The sequence below is a fragment of the Aspergillus alliaceus genome (assembly GCF_009176365.1).
Source record: "Aspergillus alliaceus strain CBS 536.65 unplaced genomic scaffold BDW43scaffold_6, whole genome shotgun sequence".
NCBI lineage: Eukaryota > Fungi > Ascomycota > Eurotiomycetes > Eurotiales > Aspergillaceae > Aspergillus > Aspergillus alliaceus.
This window is the reverse complement of record NW_022474689.1, coordinates 468,006-487,493: the sequence shown is the minus strand read 5'-3', so window position 1 is coordinate 487,493 and position 19,488 is coordinate 468,006. Positions and strand designations below refer to the sequence as shown.

The 19,488-nt window shown below is 49.8% G+C and overlaps 7 protein-coding genes and 1 non-coding gene across 8 annotated transcripts; 4 read left to right on the top strand and 4 right to left on the bottom strand.

Moving 5' to 3' along the window:
* Positions 1-142: 142 nt before the first annotated feature.
* Positions 143-3,376, top strand: BDW43DRAFT_322652 (putative protein kinase Yak1; the record flags this gene model as incomplete). The annotated part of the gene is made up of 8 exons (XM_032049604.1): positions 143-695; positions 757-1,028; positions 1,079-1,278; positions 1,335-1,494; positions 1,546-1,805; positions 1,863-1,982; positions 2,045-2,403; positions 2,457-3,376. The coding sequence occupies 8 exons, from the start codon at positions 143-145 to the stop codon at positions 3,224-3,226; spliced, it is 2,694 nt and encodes an 897-aa protein (XP_031904078.1). The 3' UTR covers positions 3,227-3,376.
* Positions 3,377-4,249: 873 nt separating this feature from the next.
* nip1 (translation initiation factor eIF3 core subunit c) lies at positions 4,250-7,351 on the top strand. The gene is made up of 2 exons (XM_032040729.1): positions 4,250-4,739; positions 4,817-7,351. The coding sequence occupies exons 1-2, from the start codon at positions 4,415-4,417 to the stop codon at positions 7,072-7,074; spliced, it is 2,583 nt and encodes an 860-aa protein (XP_031904077.1). The 5' UTR covers positions 4,250-4,414; the 3' UTR covers positions 7,075-7,351.
* Positions 7,352-7,384: 33 nt separating this feature from the next.
* On the bottom strand, positions 7,385-8,611 carry BDW43DRAFT_264970 (ESCRT-II subunit protein SNF8). Its single transcript, XM_032040728.1, has 2 exons — positions 8,105-8,611; positions 7,385-8,044 (listed from the first exon to the last, which is right to left on the bottom strand). Exons 1-2 carry the CDS (start codon positions 8,578-8,580, stop codon positions 7,732-7,734), a joined length of 789 nt encoding a protein of 262 aa, XP_031904076.1. The 5' UTR covers positions 8,581-8,611; the 3' UTR covers positions 7,385-7,731.
* Positions 8,612-9,267: 656 nt separating this feature from the next.
* On the top strand, positions 9,268-10,624 carry BDW43DRAFT_202718 (60S ribosomal protein uL30). The gene is made up of 3 exons (XM_032039160.1): positions 9,268-9,601; positions 9,790-9,956; positions 10,015-10,624. The coding sequence occupies exons 1-3, from the start codon at positions 9,446-9,448 to the stop codon at positions 10,472-10,474; spliced, it is 783 nt and encodes a 260-aa protein (XP_031904075.1). The 5' UTR covers positions 9,268-9,445; the 3' UTR covers positions 10,475-10,624.
* A 475-nt stretch (positions 10,625-11,099) lies between these two features.
* On the top strand, positions 11,100-11,171 carry BDW43DRAFT_t50. The gene has a single exon. It is a non-coding gene; the product is annotated as a tRNA-Trp (tRNA).
* A 480-nt stretch (positions 11,172-11,651) lies between these two features.
* BDW43DRAFT_297614 (major facilitator superfamily domain-containing protein) lies at positions 11,652-13,432 on the bottom strand (the record flags this gene model as incomplete). Its single annotated transcript, XM_032044425.1, has 5 exons — positions 11,652-12,042; positions 12,229-12,452; positions 12,546-13,025; positions 13,101-13,337; positions 13,415-13,432. The coding sequence occupies 5 exons, from the start codon at positions 13,430-13,432 to the stop codon at positions 11,652-11,654; spliced, it is 1,350 nt and encodes a 449-aa protein (XP_031904074.1).
* A 537-nt stretch (positions 13,433-13,969) lies between these two features.
* BDW43DRAFT_322650 (ferric reductase family protein) lies at positions 13,970-16,284 on the bottom strand (the record flags this gene model as incomplete). The annotated part of the gene is made up of 7 exons (XM_032049603.1): positions 13,970-15,126; positions 15,174-15,272; positions 15,323-15,510; positions 15,558-15,621; positions 15,668-15,794; positions 15,846-16,096; positions 16,157-16,284. 7 exons carry the CDS (start codon positions 16,282-16,284, stop codon positions 14,145-14,147), a joined length of 1,839 nt encoding a protein of 612 aa, XP_031904073.1. The 3' UTR covers positions 13,970-14,144.
* A 748-nt stretch (positions 16,285-17,032) lies between these two features.
* Positions 17,033-18,707, bottom strand: BDW43DRAFT_297612 (putative cysteine synthase B; the record flags this gene model as incomplete). The annotated part of the gene is made up of 3 exons (XM_032044424.1): positions 17,033-17,569; positions 17,626-18,455; positions 18,515-18,707. 3 exons carry the CDS (start codon positions 18,705-18,707, stop codon positions 17,033-17,035), a joined length of 1,560 nt encoding a protein of 519 aa, XP_031904072.1.
* Positions 18,708-19,488: the final 781 nt, after the last annotated feature.

The window sequence follows — 19,488 nt, the reverse complement described above, 5'->3', positions numbered from 1 at the left end:
CGATACGTGCGTCCACCGTCCCCGCTACCATTTATCTCTCGGTCGCGGTGCATGTGCACTCTAGACGAAAAGACGGTCTTCCATTCCCCCCGACCTGAGCTCCATTCCATTAGATGAGAGGCATTGTACTGAGAGGACGGACATGGATTCACAGTGGCAGCCATATCAGGATCCCTTAACGGGTCGCCCTGCGCAGTTCAATAATGGTTTGACGTCCAATCCACCACAGCTTGGCCCAAAGTACACCAGTCAACCACAACAGTCACAACCACCAGTGGGGTATACCTACGAACCTTTTCAAACACCTAGTATTGCAGCAAAGCCCCCGTCGGCCTCTATGAACTCGAAATCCGTATCTATGGCGTCGTCTCCGGCTGCGACGCCACGTAGCCGCGATTATGTCACCGATGCCGACACCACAATGGAAGATGCGGATCCGTATAATCGGGCGAAGTATTCAACAAGACCTACCCATCATAGCCGGCCTTCTTCCCAATATTTCCCCACCGAGGAATCATCAGCCGCCCGTAGGTATTCCCCGATGAACGCCCTGTCCCCAGCGATGCCTTACAACACGAGTCCCGGGAAGCCTTCCAACTCGTATGCTCTTCCTCCTGGGCCAAACCAATCTCGCCGTTCGCCGACAAGAGTGCCAAACTACTCTTCGCCTCCGCAACCATTCCAGTCGCCTCCTTGTAAGCTCACATCTTCTTGCGAACCTTTGAAGTTAAATGACTGACGTAATCCATGGGACAGCCGGTTCACGCGCCCCGCGGCTCCCCCCTTTGCAGCCCACAGATATGAGTCCGGAGCAATACTATCCAACGTCGGCAGGATCTCAACTCAGTGCTCCTTTCGGGCAGGACGGGAGGTCGCCCCGCTCTGCGTCGATATCCGGCCCCAGCCAGCAACCTGGTCGGGGCCCGGTTCCAAAGTTTCAAAAGATAAAGTCGGTTCAGAACTTGAAGCCGCGCGTCAGTGTGCAACCTCCATTTAGGCGTGCGAATCCTGAAGGTGGCTTTATCAGTGTGAGTACCCTATATTTGATTAAGTTCCAGCACCATTAACGCCTGTCCAGCCGCTCCAAGCCTTAACGACGCATCTCCCATCCACGTACCGGATTTGTAACCCCGGTTTCAACTATGAGTCCTCGAGAAATCCAAGGCGAGTTCTGACGAAACCCAGCAAGGGAGTAAAGAACGATGGCTACGACAATGAGGATAGCGACTACATTTTGTACGTTAACGACATTTTGGGAAGCGAGGAAGCCGGCCACAAGTGAGTATAATCATTTTCATACCCAGGCTCAGAGCCGCCTATATTGACCATTCCAGGAATCGCTACCTTATCCTCGATGTGTTAGGGCAGGGTACCTTTGGACAGGTCGTGAAATGTCAGAACTTGAAAACGCAGGAAGTTGTAGCTGTCAAAGTGATCAAGAACAAGACCGCGTACTTTAACCAGAGCATGATGGAAGTGTCCGTTTTGGATTTGGTAGGCTTCTCGTTATCTAGTTCTTGGGCCACCCGCTGATTCCTTTCACAGCTCAACAGCAGATATGATAAGAATGATGACCACCATCTGCTACGACTCAAGGACACATTCATCCACCGACAGCACCTCTGTTTGGTATTCGAAATACTCAGTGTCAACCTGTACGAGTTGATCAAGCAGAACCAATTTCGAGGCCTGAGCACGACCTTAGTCCGCGTATTCGCTCAACAACTGCTGAACGCGTTAAGCCTGCTGAATAAGGCGCATTTGATCCATTGCGACTTGAAACCGGAGAATATATTGCTGAAAAAGTAAGTACTTATTGCACTGACGAGCAGTATTCGGTGGCTAACTATAAACCCGCCTAGTCTGGAGAGCCCCATAATCAAAGTAATTGATTTTGGGTCTGCCTGTGATGAACGGCAGACGGTCTATACATATATACAGTCAAGGTTTTACCGGTCTCCTGAGGTCCTCCTTGGATTGCCGTATGTCGAGCTGAATTCTTCCCCCATTCCTCTGCTACCAACTTTATACTAACGTGAGATAGATATTCCTCGGCGATTGATATGTGGTCATTAGGTTGCATCGTTGTTGAGCTCTTCCTTGGTTTGCCGCTCTTCCCGGGATCGTCAGAATACAATCAAGTCTGTCGGATTGTGGAAATGCTAGGTCTGCCCCCGACATGGATGTTGGAAATGGGCAAGCAATCGGGTGAATTCTTCGAAAAGACCCAGGATGAATTTGGAAGAAAGACATACCGTCTCAAGAGTCTGGAGCAATTCTCGCGAGAGCATGGAACGAAAGAGCAGCCGAGCAAGAAGTATTTCCAGGCGTCGACACTGGAAGAGATCATTCGGAGCTACCCGATGCCGAGGAAGAACATGAAACAAGCAGAAATCGAGCGAGGTTCGTCACCAACAGAGACGGTACATTATATATTTACTAACAATCTGTGCCAGAGCTAAACAACCGAGTTGCTTTCATCGATTTCGTTCGTGGCTTGCTATCAATCAACCCACTGGAGCGGTGGTCCCCGCAGCAAGCTAAACTGCATCCTTTCATCACGCAACAGAAATTTACAGGACCATTCGTGCCCCCGATGAATCTAAAATACTCATCTTTGAATAAAACAGTTGCTCCTGGTATACAACAGCAACAGCAGGCAGAGGCCGCAAGCAAACAAAGGGCGGCGCAAGCAGCACATGCTCAGTCGGCTGCACAGAGTGCCTACTCGATGCAAATGAACCAGTTCCATGCACCCACTCATGCTCAACCTCCCCCTCCCATGTACAACGGAGTGTTCACGGGCCACCAGCAAGGTGCCCCGCCGCCGTACCCCACCCAGCAGCCTCCGGGTTACGGTCACCAGATGAACCTTATACCGGGTCAAATGCCTCCATCACAGTACGCACCGTCTCAGAGTCTTTATGCTCAAGCAACAACAAGAGCTGGCCGGCAACGTGCTTCCACAATGGACCCTCAGGGTGGCGGAGTTCCACCGACTATTCAGCGAGTCGCTAGTCATCTCGATCCTAACGCACCAATCCGGTTACAACCTAGTCCGGCATACTATCCTCCCCCTGCAGATGGCTATGTTGACACTGGCGCTGCGAATCAACGGCGGCGAGGAAGTCGTACAGGCGGCACACGTAACCGGGACTTCATTCGAACACTTGAAGACGGCGTACTAGGAGGGGATGGCTTTATGGGCCAGAATCAGTGGCACTAAGCACACATTTGCTGAAACCAGTTGAGTGGCACCCGTGGGTGCATTAACATCTTTAAGTTAGCGAGTGCACTTTTGATCGGGCAAGTATAAGCTCCAGATGCGTGTGTTTAATGAATATGACCGCAGAGCTGCTCCAAAGTGTCGTTCTGTTTTGCTTGATATTTGGACCCTTGCCCGACTTCCCTCCCAGCCCCTCTGTGATTAGCTTTATTTTGCCGTTTAACATGCATCCGTCATGAGTAACCAGATTCCCGATACACACCCAGTTTCAACGAAGTGTGTACTTGGACTGGCATGGTCTACAGACCATCATACGGCATAGCTTCGAAGTTTTGGCCAGAAGGGATACAACATATCATCAGTCCCCCGCTATGGTGACGAATGCGCAACATTTCATGGGCGCTGTTCACCGACGACATCTCAGACGCTGCAGGGGCGTCCTTGTTTACAATAACCGAGCTTCCGACCTTTCGGATGCTCGCCGTCGGTCTACTATCTTCCCAATCGAGTTCTTCCAGATTTGTGTATGTGGCTGTTTTTCGGCATAGCCAGGAGTACTTGGAAAGATCGCGATGTATGTTCTTTGTTGCCGCATTATCATGTTGAATCTTACATTTCTTTTGTACTCCTTTTTCATTTCTTCGGAAATGGTACGCCATTTCCAGCTATAAATCTGTTTACTTTTTACTTCCCTCACCTTTTATTTAACCCTGTTCAAGAGAAGCATGATTAAGCTTGGATATTTGGAACCCATCAATATCAAACAATCGTCGGTTTTTATTGTGCGCACAAAAGCCCCATCCTCTTGTCTTATATTTGCGTTAAATTACGCATGTTGAAGGAGAGAAAGGCAAGCCGAATAATATGTAGTTCCATGATTTAAGCTCACTTTCGAAATGAAGAAATCCTCTCCGCATAGTTTAGTAGATTTAGTCGCGGAGGCGCGATCCGTAATTACGCTGGAGGATTGCCCGATGCGGTTAGGCGCCACCTCGCTTAAATTTCGTTGTGGCTCGCGGCAAGTCTGACTCTGCGGCTCCAACCCTCACAACTTGATTTTCTGAGAGCGGCTTTCAGGGTACTATCCATCGAATCATCCCCACGACCGTGCGTCTCACCAATCCAGGAGACGGCCATATTCGAACCCGCGACCTCCTTCCGGCCCCAATCACCCGAAAACCAGCCAAAATGTCGCGTTTCTTTTACGGTGGCGGTAGCGACAGCGACAGCAGCTCCTCCGAGGAGGAAGATCACTACGAGGAGGAGGAGGTGTCCGAGGAGGAATCCAGCGAAGGAGAGGAGGAGACCTCGGAGGAGGAGACTTCCGATGATGAGGGCGATACCGGTCCCAATCGTTTCTTGAGGGATGCAGAGGAAAGCGAGGAAAGCGAGGATGAGGAGAAAGTAACGGTTGTCAAGAGTGCCAAGGACAAGAGGCTGGAGGAACTCGAGGGTATCATCAAACTGATCGAGAATGCCGAGAAAATTAACGACTGGGCTGTTATTTCGTCAGGTGCGTCGGATATGGGCGGGAAAATATCGCCGTGTAGGGGTTACATTGGTGCATCTGTACTAACTCATGTGGTTCAGAATTCGATAAACTCAACCGTCAAATCGCGAAGGTCACGCAGTCCGGCCCGACTCCTAGAATTTACGTCAAGGCCGTTGCCGACCTTGAGGATTTCGTCAATGAGACGATCACGAAGCAGAAGTCATCGAAGAAGGCGATGAATGCTAGCAACGCCAGGGGCTTCAACGCGGTCAAGCAACGTATCAAGAAGAACAACAAGGAGTACGCCACTCAGATCGAGAAGTATCGCCAGAACAAGGATGGCTTCATGGAGGGCAAGGAAGAGGAGGCTAAGCCTGTCGTTGCGGCCCCGCGTTTGTCCACCAGGGTTGAGCGTTTTGAAGCGCCTGCTGCAGCCGCCTCCGCCGATGATGGTTTCGCTACCGTTGGCCGTGGTGGTAAGACTTTGCAGTACACCCCAGAGAGCATTCTCAAGCACCTCCGCGTCATTGTCGAATCCCGAGGCAAAAAGAACACTGATCGTCTCGAGCAAATCAGGACCATGGAAAAGCTCTTGGAAGTCGCTCAGACTCCTTACCAGCGCATCCGTGTCTACCTTACTCTTCTCTCTACCCGCTTCGACATCTCCTCTACGTCTTCCGCCAACTACATGAGCGTCGATCAATGGAAGCTTGCTGAGAAAGAGCTTGCCGCCTTGCTGTCCGTCCTCGAGACCCACCGCAACCATGTTGTCACTGAGGGCGCTGAGGAGTGGGAAGATGATGAGAAGCAGCCTCAGGTTAAGGACGGCGAGACTCTCCACATCCCCGGCAGCATCGTCTCTCACGTTGAGAGGCTCGACGACGAGCTGACTCGCTCTTTGCAACACATCGATCCTCACACTGCTGAATACATCGAGCGCCTGGGCGATGAGAAGCAGCTCTATACCAACCTTGTCCGCACCCAAGCTTATGTTGAAGGCCTTATCGAAGCTGAGAAGAGCGATCCGCGCCAGGACAGCCTCAACCGAGTTGTCATGCGGAGGCTGGAGCATATCTACTTCAAACCTTCTCAGGTTGTTACGATCCTAGAAGACGGCACTTGGAAGGCGCTTCCCTCCGAGTTGGACTCTAAGGTCACTCCTCGTGAAAGCGCGGGTGATGTGACACAGCTTGTCCAGACCCTGTGCAACTACCTCTTCCAGTACAGCGACGGTATCATCAGGGCCCGTGCCATGTTGAGCCAAATCTATTTCCTTGCCCTGCACGACCAGTATTACCGTTCTCGTGACTTGATGCTCATGTCTCACCTTACTGAGAACATCTCCAACTTCGACGTTAACACGCAGATTCTCTTCAACCGGACCTTGGTTCAAATCGGTCTGTGCGCCTTCCGGGCTGGCCTTGTCTATGAAGCTCAAAATACTCTGTCCGAAGTCTGTGGCAGTGGCCGTCAGAAGGAGCTGCTCGCTCAAGGTATCATTCTTCAGCGTTACTCTACCGTTTCTCCCGAGCAGGAGCGTCTTGAGCGCCAGCGCCAACTGCCCTTCCACATGCACATCAACCTGGAACTACTTGAGTGCATCTATCTCACCTCAAGCATGTTCCTGGAAGTTCCTCTCATGGCTCAGACCTCTTCCTCACCCGAGATGAAGCGCCGTATCATCTCGAAGACCTTCCGTCGTATGCTGGACTACAACGAGCGTCAGGTATTCACCGGCCCTGCAGAGAACACTCGTGATGGTGTCATTATGAGTGCCAAGTTCCTCGCTGCCGGCGACTGGAAGAAGGCTGCCGAGATGCTTAACTCAATCAAGATCTGGGATCTGATGCCCCAGCCCGACAAGATCAAGGAGATGCTGTCACAGCAGATCCAAGAAGAGGGCCTGAGAACTTACCTCTTCACCTATGCTCCCTTCTACGACAGCCTCTCTATCTCTACCTTGTCGAACATGTTCGAGCTCTCTGAGAAGAAGATTGCGGCCATCATCAGCCGTATGATTTCTCACGAGGAGCTTGCCGCTGCTCTTGACCAGGTCAATGATGCCATCGTTTTCCGCAAGGGCGTCGAGCTGTCGCGTCTCCAATCCCAGATCGTCACTCTCGCCGACAAGTCGATGAATCTTCTGGAGGCCAACGAGAAGACTCTCGAGCAGCGCACTCAAGGCATGGCCAACGCTTTCCAGCGCGATCAGGGCGCCGGCGCCCGTGGCGGCCGTGGCTCTGGACGTGGTGGCCAGGCCCGTGGTGGTCCCAGACTGCCTGGCGGCCAACAAGGTCGCCGGCCCGGTGGACAGCAATTCAGCGGTGGTGCATTGGGCGGAGCGATCAAGGCATAAAAATTGTTTATAATGGCATTCCTTTGTTTTCATGGTTCTAATGCTCCTGGAATTTAACTACGTATGATCCCATGTGCCCTTATTCTTTGGCAAAGTCCTCATCAATTTTTCGCTTTCCCTTCTTCATACATATGGCATTTTCTTATTTTGGAATGAATAATTTGTTAGAATTGGATGAGCGAAAGAAGGGAGATCTAAAGTACGTAAGCTCGAGTACATCTGGGCCATGAGGCTGAATTTAGGTATGTTTGATGTAGGGATACAGATGAGAAAATAGATTTCAATTTATCTTTTATTTGTAATTCTAGCCCTTAGTTCCCATAGATATTCACTAGGTCCGTTAAATTCTTCTCGGGCCTCCGTCAATTGCGGATTACCCGCCTCTGTAATATATATCTTTCTCCCGTAAATAGCCTGAGAGGGGTTATTCTAAATATGTCGCCAAACAACACATTTCCACGGCCTGTTTTCTTTTATTACCGTATTCTTCAATCACTTCTTATGCATCCCAGCAGTAGCTGCATGTGCACGCCTATAGCAGTGGTTCAGTATGGCCCACCGAGGTCAATGTTGGGTATCGTCCACCCGGTCGAGATAATATCCTGACACCGTTGTGAAGGTCTCACGACTAAGGTGGTATTTCAGCGAAAAGAAGCCTCATCCACTATCGTTGAGAAGGTTCTGCGGCGACCAATACTCATTCTCTTCGCCCTGGGAATCAAGCCAAACTAGGCCGTCCGCCAGGAGGTCATCAATAACAGTCTGCGCCCGAGCCTTTTCCCAGTTCAAGTTTAGTTGCAGCATGGATATACTCACGTAGCCAAGGATCTGAATAACTTCGAGCACCGTGGCCTGGTCTGTGTTGAGTTCCTTGGGGACTGATCGTATATATTGTTTGCTGCCAACCCGGATAATCGATAGGCCCGAGCCTAAGGGTTCTAATGCTTTGACCGCGCGTAGGACATCGTCACTAGTTCGCGAACATAGAAATCAGTACACTACTCAAGCTGCATGGACCAAGACCCCATACTCAGTTACTTCTAAACCACTTCCCAAAGCCTTGCCTTTCCCTACTCGTTTACGACATTCTTGGACGCCTATCAGGCCGCCGTTATCACTTCTGGTTTCTCGGCAGAGCTCCACTACACGGACTGCAACCTCGAAGTAGAAGTCGTTCATATCCCCTCCCATAATTTGGGTCCAGAAGCTGGCGCCCTCACCCATTCCTTTCCGACCATTTTTGCCTTTAACATTGCTCGCTGCCAGGGGATCGACACCGATGACATTGCACATGCGCGCAAATTCTGCGCGGAATGTTGGATTCGATTTGATCGTTGAGCTATGTTCTAAGGCGAAGGTGTGGAGTAATGACTGGAACACGGATAGTTGTGTCTGTAGGGAGGAGAGGTGCGTGGAGCGCAAATTGGCGCCATGGTTAGCGTAAGATTGGCTGGCTTGGGAGCGGTTCGCGAAAGCACCTAGACCGACGCCTCGACGAGATGCCATAGCGGTTTATTGTATAGGAGGGGACGTGAGGTTATGGAGATCACCAAGACGAGCGTCATGTCAGTGGTTATCGCAACGTCTTATCGGAGCTTATCAGCTGACATGGCCATGCCCTAAGAGGACCGCCCAGAACGGAAAGGTCGGACTAACAGATCCACTAGCCATGTATAGCTTAGCGCGAGGCCCACCCACACAACCATTTTTCTTCAACACGAAGCAATTTTCTTCTTGATCTTCTTCTTCTCCGACAGCCTTCGCCAACCGCCCAACCCGCGAACTCTACAGACCGTCGCAATGGCCTCTACTGCTGCGTATGATACCCTTTAATGGATACCCTTTCGGCTGCTTCGATTTATGAGCTGTAAGGGTTGAGGTTATAGTCGTCCTTCTCGCTGGAGATGCTGCGATCGGAAACGATCGCTGGGCACCAGCTCGATTTGTCCCGCGACCGTTATCCCACTCCACAAAACTGCCTCCGTAATATGAGGACAGGAAAATAGATTGGTTTGATAACGGTCTGGGGTATTGAGGTTGAAGGCAGATGCTGCTTTCTCCTTGAAAAACTTTGTTGCGAGCTGCGCTTCCATACCCTGGCCTGAAAAGGCCATCACAGGGATGGGACAAACGGCGTCAACACTATTTCCCGAGCATTATGTTTGGGGTCTTGTCGGATGAGAATTCCATGATTGTTGCTGTCACCGCGAAGTTGTGAATTCATTGCTGGAAACGCATGGGTAGTAGCAACCTCTCACAGTTGATAAGCCATTCATGTCTCACTGATTAAATTTATGTCGTCGAGTGCTTTTTTCCTGCCTTCAGTTGAGAATGTGGCGCTATAGCTGCAGTTCTTACACTCGGCGAATATATGCATGTTTTTATTACATGGACAGACTATACTGACCTTAACAGCACCGTCCCCACCCAGGACCAGGTCCTCGTTCCCGAGACCCTCCTGAAGAAGCGCAAGAGCCAGGAGCAGGCTCGCGCTGTCGCCCGTGAGGAGGCTGAGAAGAAGAAGGCCGTGAGTACCCGATTTTTTCATATCTACCCTTGCATCATAAACGGATGATGATAGCACACCATCACGCGACTAGACCACAGGTCAATGCTGTCGCCTCGTTAACCATCTTTCGGGGCTGACGTTATCACTACAACCATCTTGTGTCATGGATAATTTTTGCAGAATTCTCACTAACAGAGAATGTATAGGCCAACAAGGAGAAGCGTGCCGCTATCTTCAAGCGTGCCGAGTCCTACGTCAAGGAGTACCGCGATGCTGAGCGTGAGAAGATCCGCCTTGGCCGCGTCGCCCGCAAGGAGGGTAACTTCTACGTTGCTGAGGAGCCCAAGCTTGTCTTCGTTATCCGTATCAAGGGGTATGTTCTTGATTCTATCTCAAATCATCCAAAAGCGTGTGACTAACTTAGCTCACAGTATCAACAAGATCTCTCCTCAGCCTCGCAAGATCCTTCAGCTCCTCCGTTTGCTCCAGATCAACAACGGCACTTTCGTCAAGCTTACCAAGGCTACCCAGGAGATGCTGACTATCATCAACCCCTACATTGCCTACGGTTACCCCAACCTCAAGAGCATCCGTGAACTCATCTACAAGCGTGGTTACGGAAAGGTCAACAAGCAGCGTGTCGCTCTCTCCGACAACCAGATCATCGAGGAGAACCTCGGCAAGTACGGCATCGTCTGTATGGAGGATCTGATCCATGAGATCTATACTGTTGGCCCCAACTTCAAGCAGGCCAACAACTTCCTCTGGCCCTTCAAGCTCTCCAACCCCACTGGTGGCTTCCACAAGCGCAAGTTCAAGCACTTCATTGAGGGTGGTGACTACGGTAACCGTGAGGAGAACATCAACGCTCTCATCCGCCAGATGAACTAGATTCGTCTGACATGGTGATTGGTGTTCGTCCTGGGTTGCCCGGGACATGGACTCTCGACGGCAATGACGGTCTGAATTTAGTACAAAAATGAAAAGCTTAATGCAGCCTATAGCTTGATACCCTTAATTTGTTTTTATTTCTTCAAGTAATCTTTATGTCTAGTAAACTTAGTCGTAGTACCATCCCTCAACGTGTAAACACCAAACGTCTCTTCACGACCCAGCCAACCATCTAGCATCCCAAAGCTATTTCTGAACGGTTATGCGAAGCATAGCACACTTCAAGGATACCCCGGTGCAGGGCAGGGAAACCAAAGTTAGTAAAAAGCCACCAAGACGGGAAACATCAATGTAGTACATTCAGTTGATTTTATTGCATCCCATCCCATCTCATTAAAGTATTGCATGGCTTTCCACTCGACGTCGCACACCGAGCATACCCAAACTCACAAGTCAACCCCTCAACCCCCATGAGCAAAGATATGAAATCTTGCATCAAAAACAGCAGCAATGCCCACGGCCACCCCCACAGTACCCGACCAGGCCGGGCCACTTTCAACCCTTTCCAAGGCTTTTCCTTTCTTCCTTTCTCATAATATCAGAAACTATCTAGAGCATCAATCAAGGGGCATTGGCGCAACGGTAGCGCGTTCGACTCCAGATCGAAAGGTTGTCCGTTCAAATCGGGCATGCCTCAACTTTTTCTCCTCGTGGAGGATGCGCGTTGGAAGAGACGAAGTAGCCCGAAAACGGATATCTGGCTATCGCTCTGCCTAGGAGCTAGGCCGACCATGTTTTTACACAGTTGTCTCTGATTTTCTCTACTTTTAATTCGTTCTAGTCATGTGTTGTTCTTAGTGGAGACTCGAGTTAGGGTTGCTTGGTCTCCCGAGTGCAGGAATGGCATTGCGTACTTTTTATATATATAGTTGATCGAAGTGGTCGTTATTGGTCGGTGGAATAGTGCATTGATGTTAGTAAGTGAACTAGCACTACTACTACTACTACTACTACTACTACTGTTGTTGTGCGATCCCGAGATATACCACAATGTCCATTCAAACCATCAAAACAGCGATTCAGGTAGGTCTCAAGCAACACAAGTCAGTATGTATATACACCCACCCAGCATCAAGCAGACCCTTGCTCAAAATATTGCCTCCCCAACTCGTCCGTCTCAATAGTCAACTCCTCCACCCCCCCCAAAGCCTGCCACAATATACCAGATAGTCCTCAGAGCCTCCTTATACACCTCACAGATGGCAACCTTCAACGCAAGCGGAATCTCCACCGTTCTCAAAGGTGGAATATACCCCACAGTTTCTTTAGCATTACTCAAAAGCGCCACTGACTCCGGCAGCGCACCGACAGACGCAATCGACCGCGAAAACACATTACTAAACGTCGTAGCCCAAACAGCGAGTCCGATAAGCGCTCCAAACTGTCGAAACGAGACCAATATGCCCGCCGCCAGACTCTGGTCTTCAGCTGTCGGGGCACTCGCCTGCATCGGGATGGGCGGCACCGTGAAGATCGTCCCGATGCCGACCCCCGCGATGACCTGGAGGCTGGCGGTCATGGCGAGGGGGAAGTCGCCATCCCAGAGAGCGAAGAGGCCAACTCCGACGACTAGGAAGACCCAGCCGACCCAGATTTCCCAGCGGTAGTGGCGGAAGTAGTCGACAACCCAGGCAGCGACGCCTGTGAAGGCCATCATGACGCAGTAGAAGGGGAGGAAGGAGATGGCTGATTACAGCGGGGTCTCGAGGTACACGGCTTGGAAGAACAGGAGGAGATATGTTAGGAGGTTGTAGAGGACTAGGCCGTGGATGAAGCTGCCGATGAGTGTTAGTTGGGCGGTTTGGGAGCGGGAGATGCGGTAGGGGAAGACTGGTTCAGCTGGTTGGGCTTCGTAGAGGGCAAAGATGAGGAGTATTAATGCCCCGATTATCAGAGGCACGATTGTCCGCCACGAGGCCTATGCGTACATGGTTCCGGCCCAGCTTAGCGGCAGGGCAAACAGGGCGCTTCCGGTTGGGAATAGTAGCATGCCTATCCAGTTCATGCGGACGATTTTTGTGCGCAGTGACTGGCCGAGCGGTTTGAGGCGCATGAAGAAGATGGCTAGTGTGAGGGCTACTGCGATCACTGGTAGATTGATCCAGCCGATCCATCGCCAATCTACGTATTCACTGAATAGGGCGCCGAGGATACTCCCCGCGGCCATGGGAAGAGATAGTAGACCAATGTACAGTGGGCACTCTTGTAGGGTCGTGATATCCGCGACAATGATCTCACTCAGGACGTCTAGGCCACCACCACCGAGGCCTTGCAGTACCCGGCCTAGGAATATGACGGACATGCTCTGGGAGACGGAGAAGACGATGGACCCGATAGTGAAGAGTGTGAAGGCGGCGTAGAAAGGAAGCCTGCGCCCGACAATGTCGGATACGCTGGTGTATATAGGCTGGATGGCCACGACTGCGAGTATGAAGGAGATGTTCGCCCAGACGGCTGTCAGCGTTGTACCTGAGAGCTTGCTGGTGATAGCCTGGGTAGAACCCTAGCGGAAACTTGGTTGAGGGTCGTTGCCCACCTCATTCTGGGGCTATAAGGGTGAACATACAAGAATAGCAACCGCCAGTATTGTCGCATCTAAAGATACTAGAAAGACCATGAGCAGGAGGGAAAAGGAGCTGAAGAAGAATGACAACGGTTTCCTTTTGCGAGCTTGTTCAGTTTCGGGGAGCACAGGCAGTGACAGGTCGGACGCATCCAGACAATCATTTTTCCCCAGGTCGCAGCAGTCTGTCTGGCATTCCGTTCGAGTATTGGACTCGGGGATTGAGACGCCATCCGTGCACTCGGTTTTCGCTGGTTTGGGACATGGTATTTGACTGAGACTTGCGTCTCCTACATGATAGGATCTCTAGAGAGTACCACGATCTTATATGTCATTTTTCTCTCCCCAACACAAGCCCAAGCGAATATAGATGTAGATGTATTGCTGATGGACTGTATTACAAACGTTCATATCGTGATACTATGGTGATGGTAGAATAGGAATAGTCTGAGGTCACTTCTCCGGCTGCCCTTTTTTGGCATGGCTTAGGGCTAATTGGTTGGTTCCCTGTAATAGAGCGTCCTTGATATAGTCCTAAATACTCTAGCTGTACTACAAGGGTAGGACAAAACCAGGATCAAGATCGGACAGAAGGGCAAGGGTACAGATCCTAAGTGGACTAGGGAGGTAAAGCTAATACTGAGTTAGCAGTGGATATGTTGGGTTCGGGATGCCACATAAACCCAATTGACCTCTTTAACCAACAATTGGACAGTATAGAAGAACTTCTCTGTTGTACAGAATCAGGATCCATGCCCTCAACTGACTTCCTTGGACCCCCACCCTGTTGATTTCTAGGCAAATCCTGAGATAAGATATTGCGTGAGATCTCAGCCAATTGCCCATGGTGAATATAAATGATCATTATATAACGCAGGTCCATAACTAGTTATTGTTCACATCTCCAAGTTTGGGTATAAATATTGATCAACAATCGGAGAAAGTAGCTTTTTCATCACTGTATGCTTCAGCGGCTCCATCAAATATAAACATCACCACCTTGACCTATTAGTAAACCAACTGTATGAGAAATAGGAATACATATACTCACGAAAATGATTCAGTATGCAAATAAACCTCGGCTTCTCCTCTCAGCGCCCGCTTCTGCGCCTCAGCCGCCGCATTCCGCACATCATGTAACATAGACGCAGGGCCACAGGCAAAGATAGCTGTCCTCTGGCTACCTGTTCCTGCAGTAGTCGTAGTAATAATATTAGGTAGATCAGGACGAGGGCCACGGACAACCGTGCTAACGTGTTGATCTTTATCCGCAGCACAGCTCCCTTTCTCTGATAAAGCGGGCTCAATCACGTCGGCCACTTCTTTGGGCTCGTCCTTAGTTCCAGTTGCGGACACTGGTATGCCAGCTAGCTCCAGTGAGGTATCGTGAATGGAAACACATATGCTCTTGGCCGATACACTGTACATCGAGACCTTATCCTCAATCTCCTCCCTGTACCACTCTGCTACTTTGGTATTTCGGGTGGCGAAAACGACACGAATATTGCGTTGCTGGGCGTCTGGCGCATTTTCGCACGCCCTCAGAGCATCCTCAAGGATAGCAAGAGAGAAACCACCACCGGAACCACCCGCGATGACGAGGATAGTATCGAAGCCAGAGGGATTAGCGGTATCGGAGATTCCGCCGTAAGGGCCCTCTAATAGCACGGTCTTGGAGAACACGGGGCTTTTAGCGGCTATCTTTGCCAGACGGGCCGTTATGCCGTGGCGGGGTTTAAGATAGAATACAATCTCAGATGCTTTGCCCATCTTGTCCGGGTCGTGCGAGAGGGAACAAATGGTGAACGGATGTGCGGTTAGGCAGTGCAAGCCCAGTTCCGGGCTCAAGAATCGAAGAAAGATGTGTTGACCTGGCCGCCAGGACATGACTGTTGGGATTCGGATTCGTACAAAGCCGCAGAGGAGAAGGTCGATGGTAGCAGTGTGACGGCCATTGATGAAATGGGTACGGATCCATGCTGCAAAGAGACTACAAAGATATACTGCACCTGCAGCGACAAAATAGTCCCTGGGGCGGTTAGCGGGCCTTGGCTTGTTGGAAGTAGAAGTACGTACCAGGAGGTAAGGCGAAAGTCACAGTGAAAGAAGAAAAAGAGGAGGAAGAGTAGTGCAACAAGGAAGTGTGTTGCCTTGAAGAATTCATAATATCGGTTGCTATGCCTTCTTAGCGATATCCGAGGCTTTAGATATAGGTATTGGCTTACCGAATAGCTGGTAACGACATGAACGTGAGATATGCCTGTGGGATTAAGGTCGCGACTCCTGTCCAGTAGACCATGCTGGTGTTCCATTTGTTGACCATCTGACCTTTCCAGATATTGAAAATTATGAAGGGAAAAGTATGTATCAAAGCGAGAACAAACATGGCATAGCTTGTCCAATGGTGGTAGACCTATCCAGTCAGACATAACACTTGGAATTATTCACTGAAAAACATACCTGAAGCTTTTCATGGGAGACTCCAGTCAATGCTGATATGAGGTTGGCTTTGGCGCCCAAAGCCCTACGTAGGTTAGTAGCAGATGTTGCCCATGGGTTAAGGTACTCACAGCACAAAAGGCAACAACGCTAATGCCATCCATCCAGTCCTAGTTGCGATAGGCGGGCTGTTTCCATAGGAGACCTTTCCATCCCTTGTATTAGGCCAGTAGTAAGGCTTAGGGCCGAGCGTCATGGCTATATTTGAATCAGAAACCTCACCACCGCCAGGCCAACTAGGTGACTAACCGAAGAAGAAGATTGTGCCTATAGCCCCCAAGATAATAACCCCCAGGGAAGGAGAGAAATAGCGCATTGCAGGTAGTTTGTACCCTTTGTATGCGAGGTATCGTCCAACGGCCGTCGCTTTCTGCCATATACCGCTTCTTTTCATTCGTACCGGCGCATTTTTAGAAAGAAAGTGGACAATTGTGAACAATCCGACAGTTGCGCATAGGAAATATATTGTGCTCAGTGAATAAACATGGTCTGCTTCGTACCTGTAATTTGGCCGATCATTAGCACGCATGCGAAGTATTGACATAGGGGTGGGAAAATACCAATATCTCCAGTATCCTGATCGATAGGCACATTGCTCTGCCGTCATTTTGCATTTGTCGGCCCTAGATGAGTGGAACATAACCGGCGAGTCCAACCATGGCAGGCCGCCGCCTGGTTTTCCATCCATGGATATCATCCTGAATCCTGCAACTCACGAAGCTCCTGAAGGGGCAATATTTATTATCCTTGGCATATATAGAACCCTGTATAAATGTATAGAGGGCTCTTCTGCTATAATTTTTATAGATTCAAAGGTGTTCCAAGAAGGCAAGGATGGGCACAAAGAGAAGGAGGATGTTCGGATAAGAATCTTCAAGGTGTGCTGTGTCAAAAACGTGCCAGTTAGTGGATTCCAACGTCCCCAACATTTAGATGGAAATAGGCCCCCTATGCATATATTGATCATACAACTGACGTTGATTAGCATTATCGTCGCAACTGCGGCGGCCGTGTTAGGGTTGCAACATTCCTAGAGTGCTGATTGGACGGCAGAGCCTAAGGCTTGCTCGCAATTGAGCAGATTTCGGGTTTTAGCGTCTCCTGGTGCAGGTGTAGTCTAAAGATCGAGATGCCGATCAGTTAAGCTAGAAATTTTTTCTTTTTTTCATTTAGTAATGAGCACATTTGCGTTGGATTACACGTTTATCTCAAATTAAAAAAGGCCAAATTAGATTTCGTCCCTTCTACTGAGGCCCTTTCCGTAGCAGAAACGATCATGCCAAACGCAGCCAACTTATGCAATCATCATAATCGTCACTTCAACCAGGCAAAAAAAACACGAGATATGAACTGTAATATAGACATAGCGATCCACTCTGATGTGATACCAAGGACCTATCAACCTGTGCCCAATTCCTTCCGCTTGGCGCATTTCTTTAATTCGTCAGCACGGACAACTCGGTTGCCGTAGTTGTTGGATATACACTCTTCTCCACCGAATCAACTCCGCTATTACCCCATAACCCGTGATCTTTCAGAGCTTGGTATCCTCCGCGAAGACTGTCCGCTTCAATGCCTTTAGCTCGCAGGACACTGGTGGCCACTCGGGCCGTGTCTCCATTGTAACAGATCACTAGCACATGGTGGGCATCAAGCTTGGCGACCACACTCGGCTCCTTGAACATTGCCTCTAGTTCCAGCCACTGCGCCTCGAGTACACTGGGCTCCGAGAATGGCTTGGGGGTGTGAGAGTCAAGGCTTTGCAAGGGAATATTGACCGACCCAGGAAGGTGCCATGAGGCAAAATCCGCTGCTGTTCTTAGGTCTAGAACGCAGCACAGAGGTCTGAGTTTGATGTCACTCAAGAGACTTTCTGTCAAAACCTTGGGCGTATCATAAAAATGGGTGAAAAGCACTACTGGGCTTCGCTCCCAGCTTTCGTCGTAACGATGTAGATCAACTTTGGCAAGTCCCTGGAAAAGTATTAGTGTCTTTAACTAGCAAGAGACGTACATAGATTGAAACCCACTGCATTCTGAATGGGGTGGAACTTGTCAGACCCCAACTTTTGGAAGTACTCTCCAATGTATTGATAAGGCAGGTCGCAGCAAAGAAAGACACAATGGATAGAGCCATCAGGTCCCGCAAGCTCAGACAAAGTACCGGCTGTCTTGCGATTTTCCAACATTTGAAAGAGGCCTTGCAGGTTGAACCCAGATGAAGGACCACAAACAATGCCTTCCCGGCATAGATCCAACGATAATGAAAACGAGTCTGATGAATTGACTTCCTCAATGGTATCAACGGCTGCTTTCCAGGGGAACTCCACGGGTTTCATCAAAGCGAATGATCGTGGACCAGGCACCCGATCTCCCGGGGCTGTGCACACACCCAGACGAAGCACCGACGGCTTGGCTTCTTTAAAGTAGGTCCCCAATCCGGTCATTGTCCCGGATGTCCCCATGCCCGCGCAGAGGACATTTATCTCCGGGAGCTGTTTGTAGATCTGGGGTCCGGTCCAGCGAATGTGTGATTTCCAGTTATTGTCATTCTCGTACTGGTTTGGGTTGAGGATGCTATCGGAATCCATTGCCATCCTTCGGGCGCTCTGGATACCTCCGCGCTCGTCATACGGCTCGGGCTGGGATGGGCCGCCGAAAAGGGTGATGTTGAGCCCGAAAAACTGCATCAGCCTTAGCTTGGCCTCGCTGGTCTTATTACTGAGAAATGCACGCGTGTCTTGAACTCCATGCATCACCCTGGCGATCATAGACATCGAGATCACTGTGGACCCCGAGCTGTATTCGATGATAGTACCTGTCTTGCCGGGTATCACGCTCGATTCGAGCATATTCATCGCTACAATATTAGTTGATCCTTCTTAGGCATTCTATATAGGGTGTAATGTGTGCACATACCTGGCATTGCTTTGACATTGTTTGCTGGATGCATAGTCATCATCTTGGCATAAATTCGTACACCATCATGATAATACGGATTCAAATGCACTGGGAGCTCGACAAGAGGTAAGGGAGGCTGGCAATCTGGATCAAAATACTTTTTGAGGGCATCTGGCCCGAAGTATACATTGTGCTCATTGATATTGGTCATCTTCACGGCTGGAATGGATTAAAGGAAGAATGAAAGAAGACTCTAGGATGCAGAGAGAACTACATGGAGGGGCAAGCTGTAAGTTATACCCCCTGCAGAGTCCATTAACTTCTCTCTACGATAAAGTATTATCCCTCAATTTTGGCTTTAACAACCCGTATCGCGCCAGTGGTAGGGACTGTGACCCACTAGCAGCATGGCTTGCGTCTTCGCAAGAAATGGCATGCATCCCTTCTAATCTAGAAACGCCATACCCGACAATGAAAATTAAACCCGCTTAAAATCAAATAGGGATACAGGTTGGCTGATCACCGACCCGAGGATGGATAGTAGGATGCATGCGCATGTATCGTGTAGTAGAATCATATGTGATTCACACATGTTGCGGGACGCCTTTTCCCCCAGGGTGCAAGGTCAAGAAAAGATCTACACGGGCATTGAAGTCAATGGTGCTATTATTTTCTTTATTAGTAGTCATTATTATGTTCATCACTTCCGTTGCTCAAGTCTAATTCCGATCAACAGGCCAGAGCAACTCACAAGGTCCCTGGTAAGAGTGCGACACATACAAAAGGCACGCAGGTCCTCATCATCTGTAGGTTTTCCATCAAGGTCTGGACTTGATGTATTCTTGGCGACTGGACCGTGTGAGTACCTTGATGAGCGTTTTTGAGCAAGTTGCGGAATAATCGCGCTGATCATTTCCCTAGCCCTAATCGACTAACAGGAGTTTTGGCTTTCTACCTTTCTTCATCCACGTCAACGGATAGGAATGGTGGTT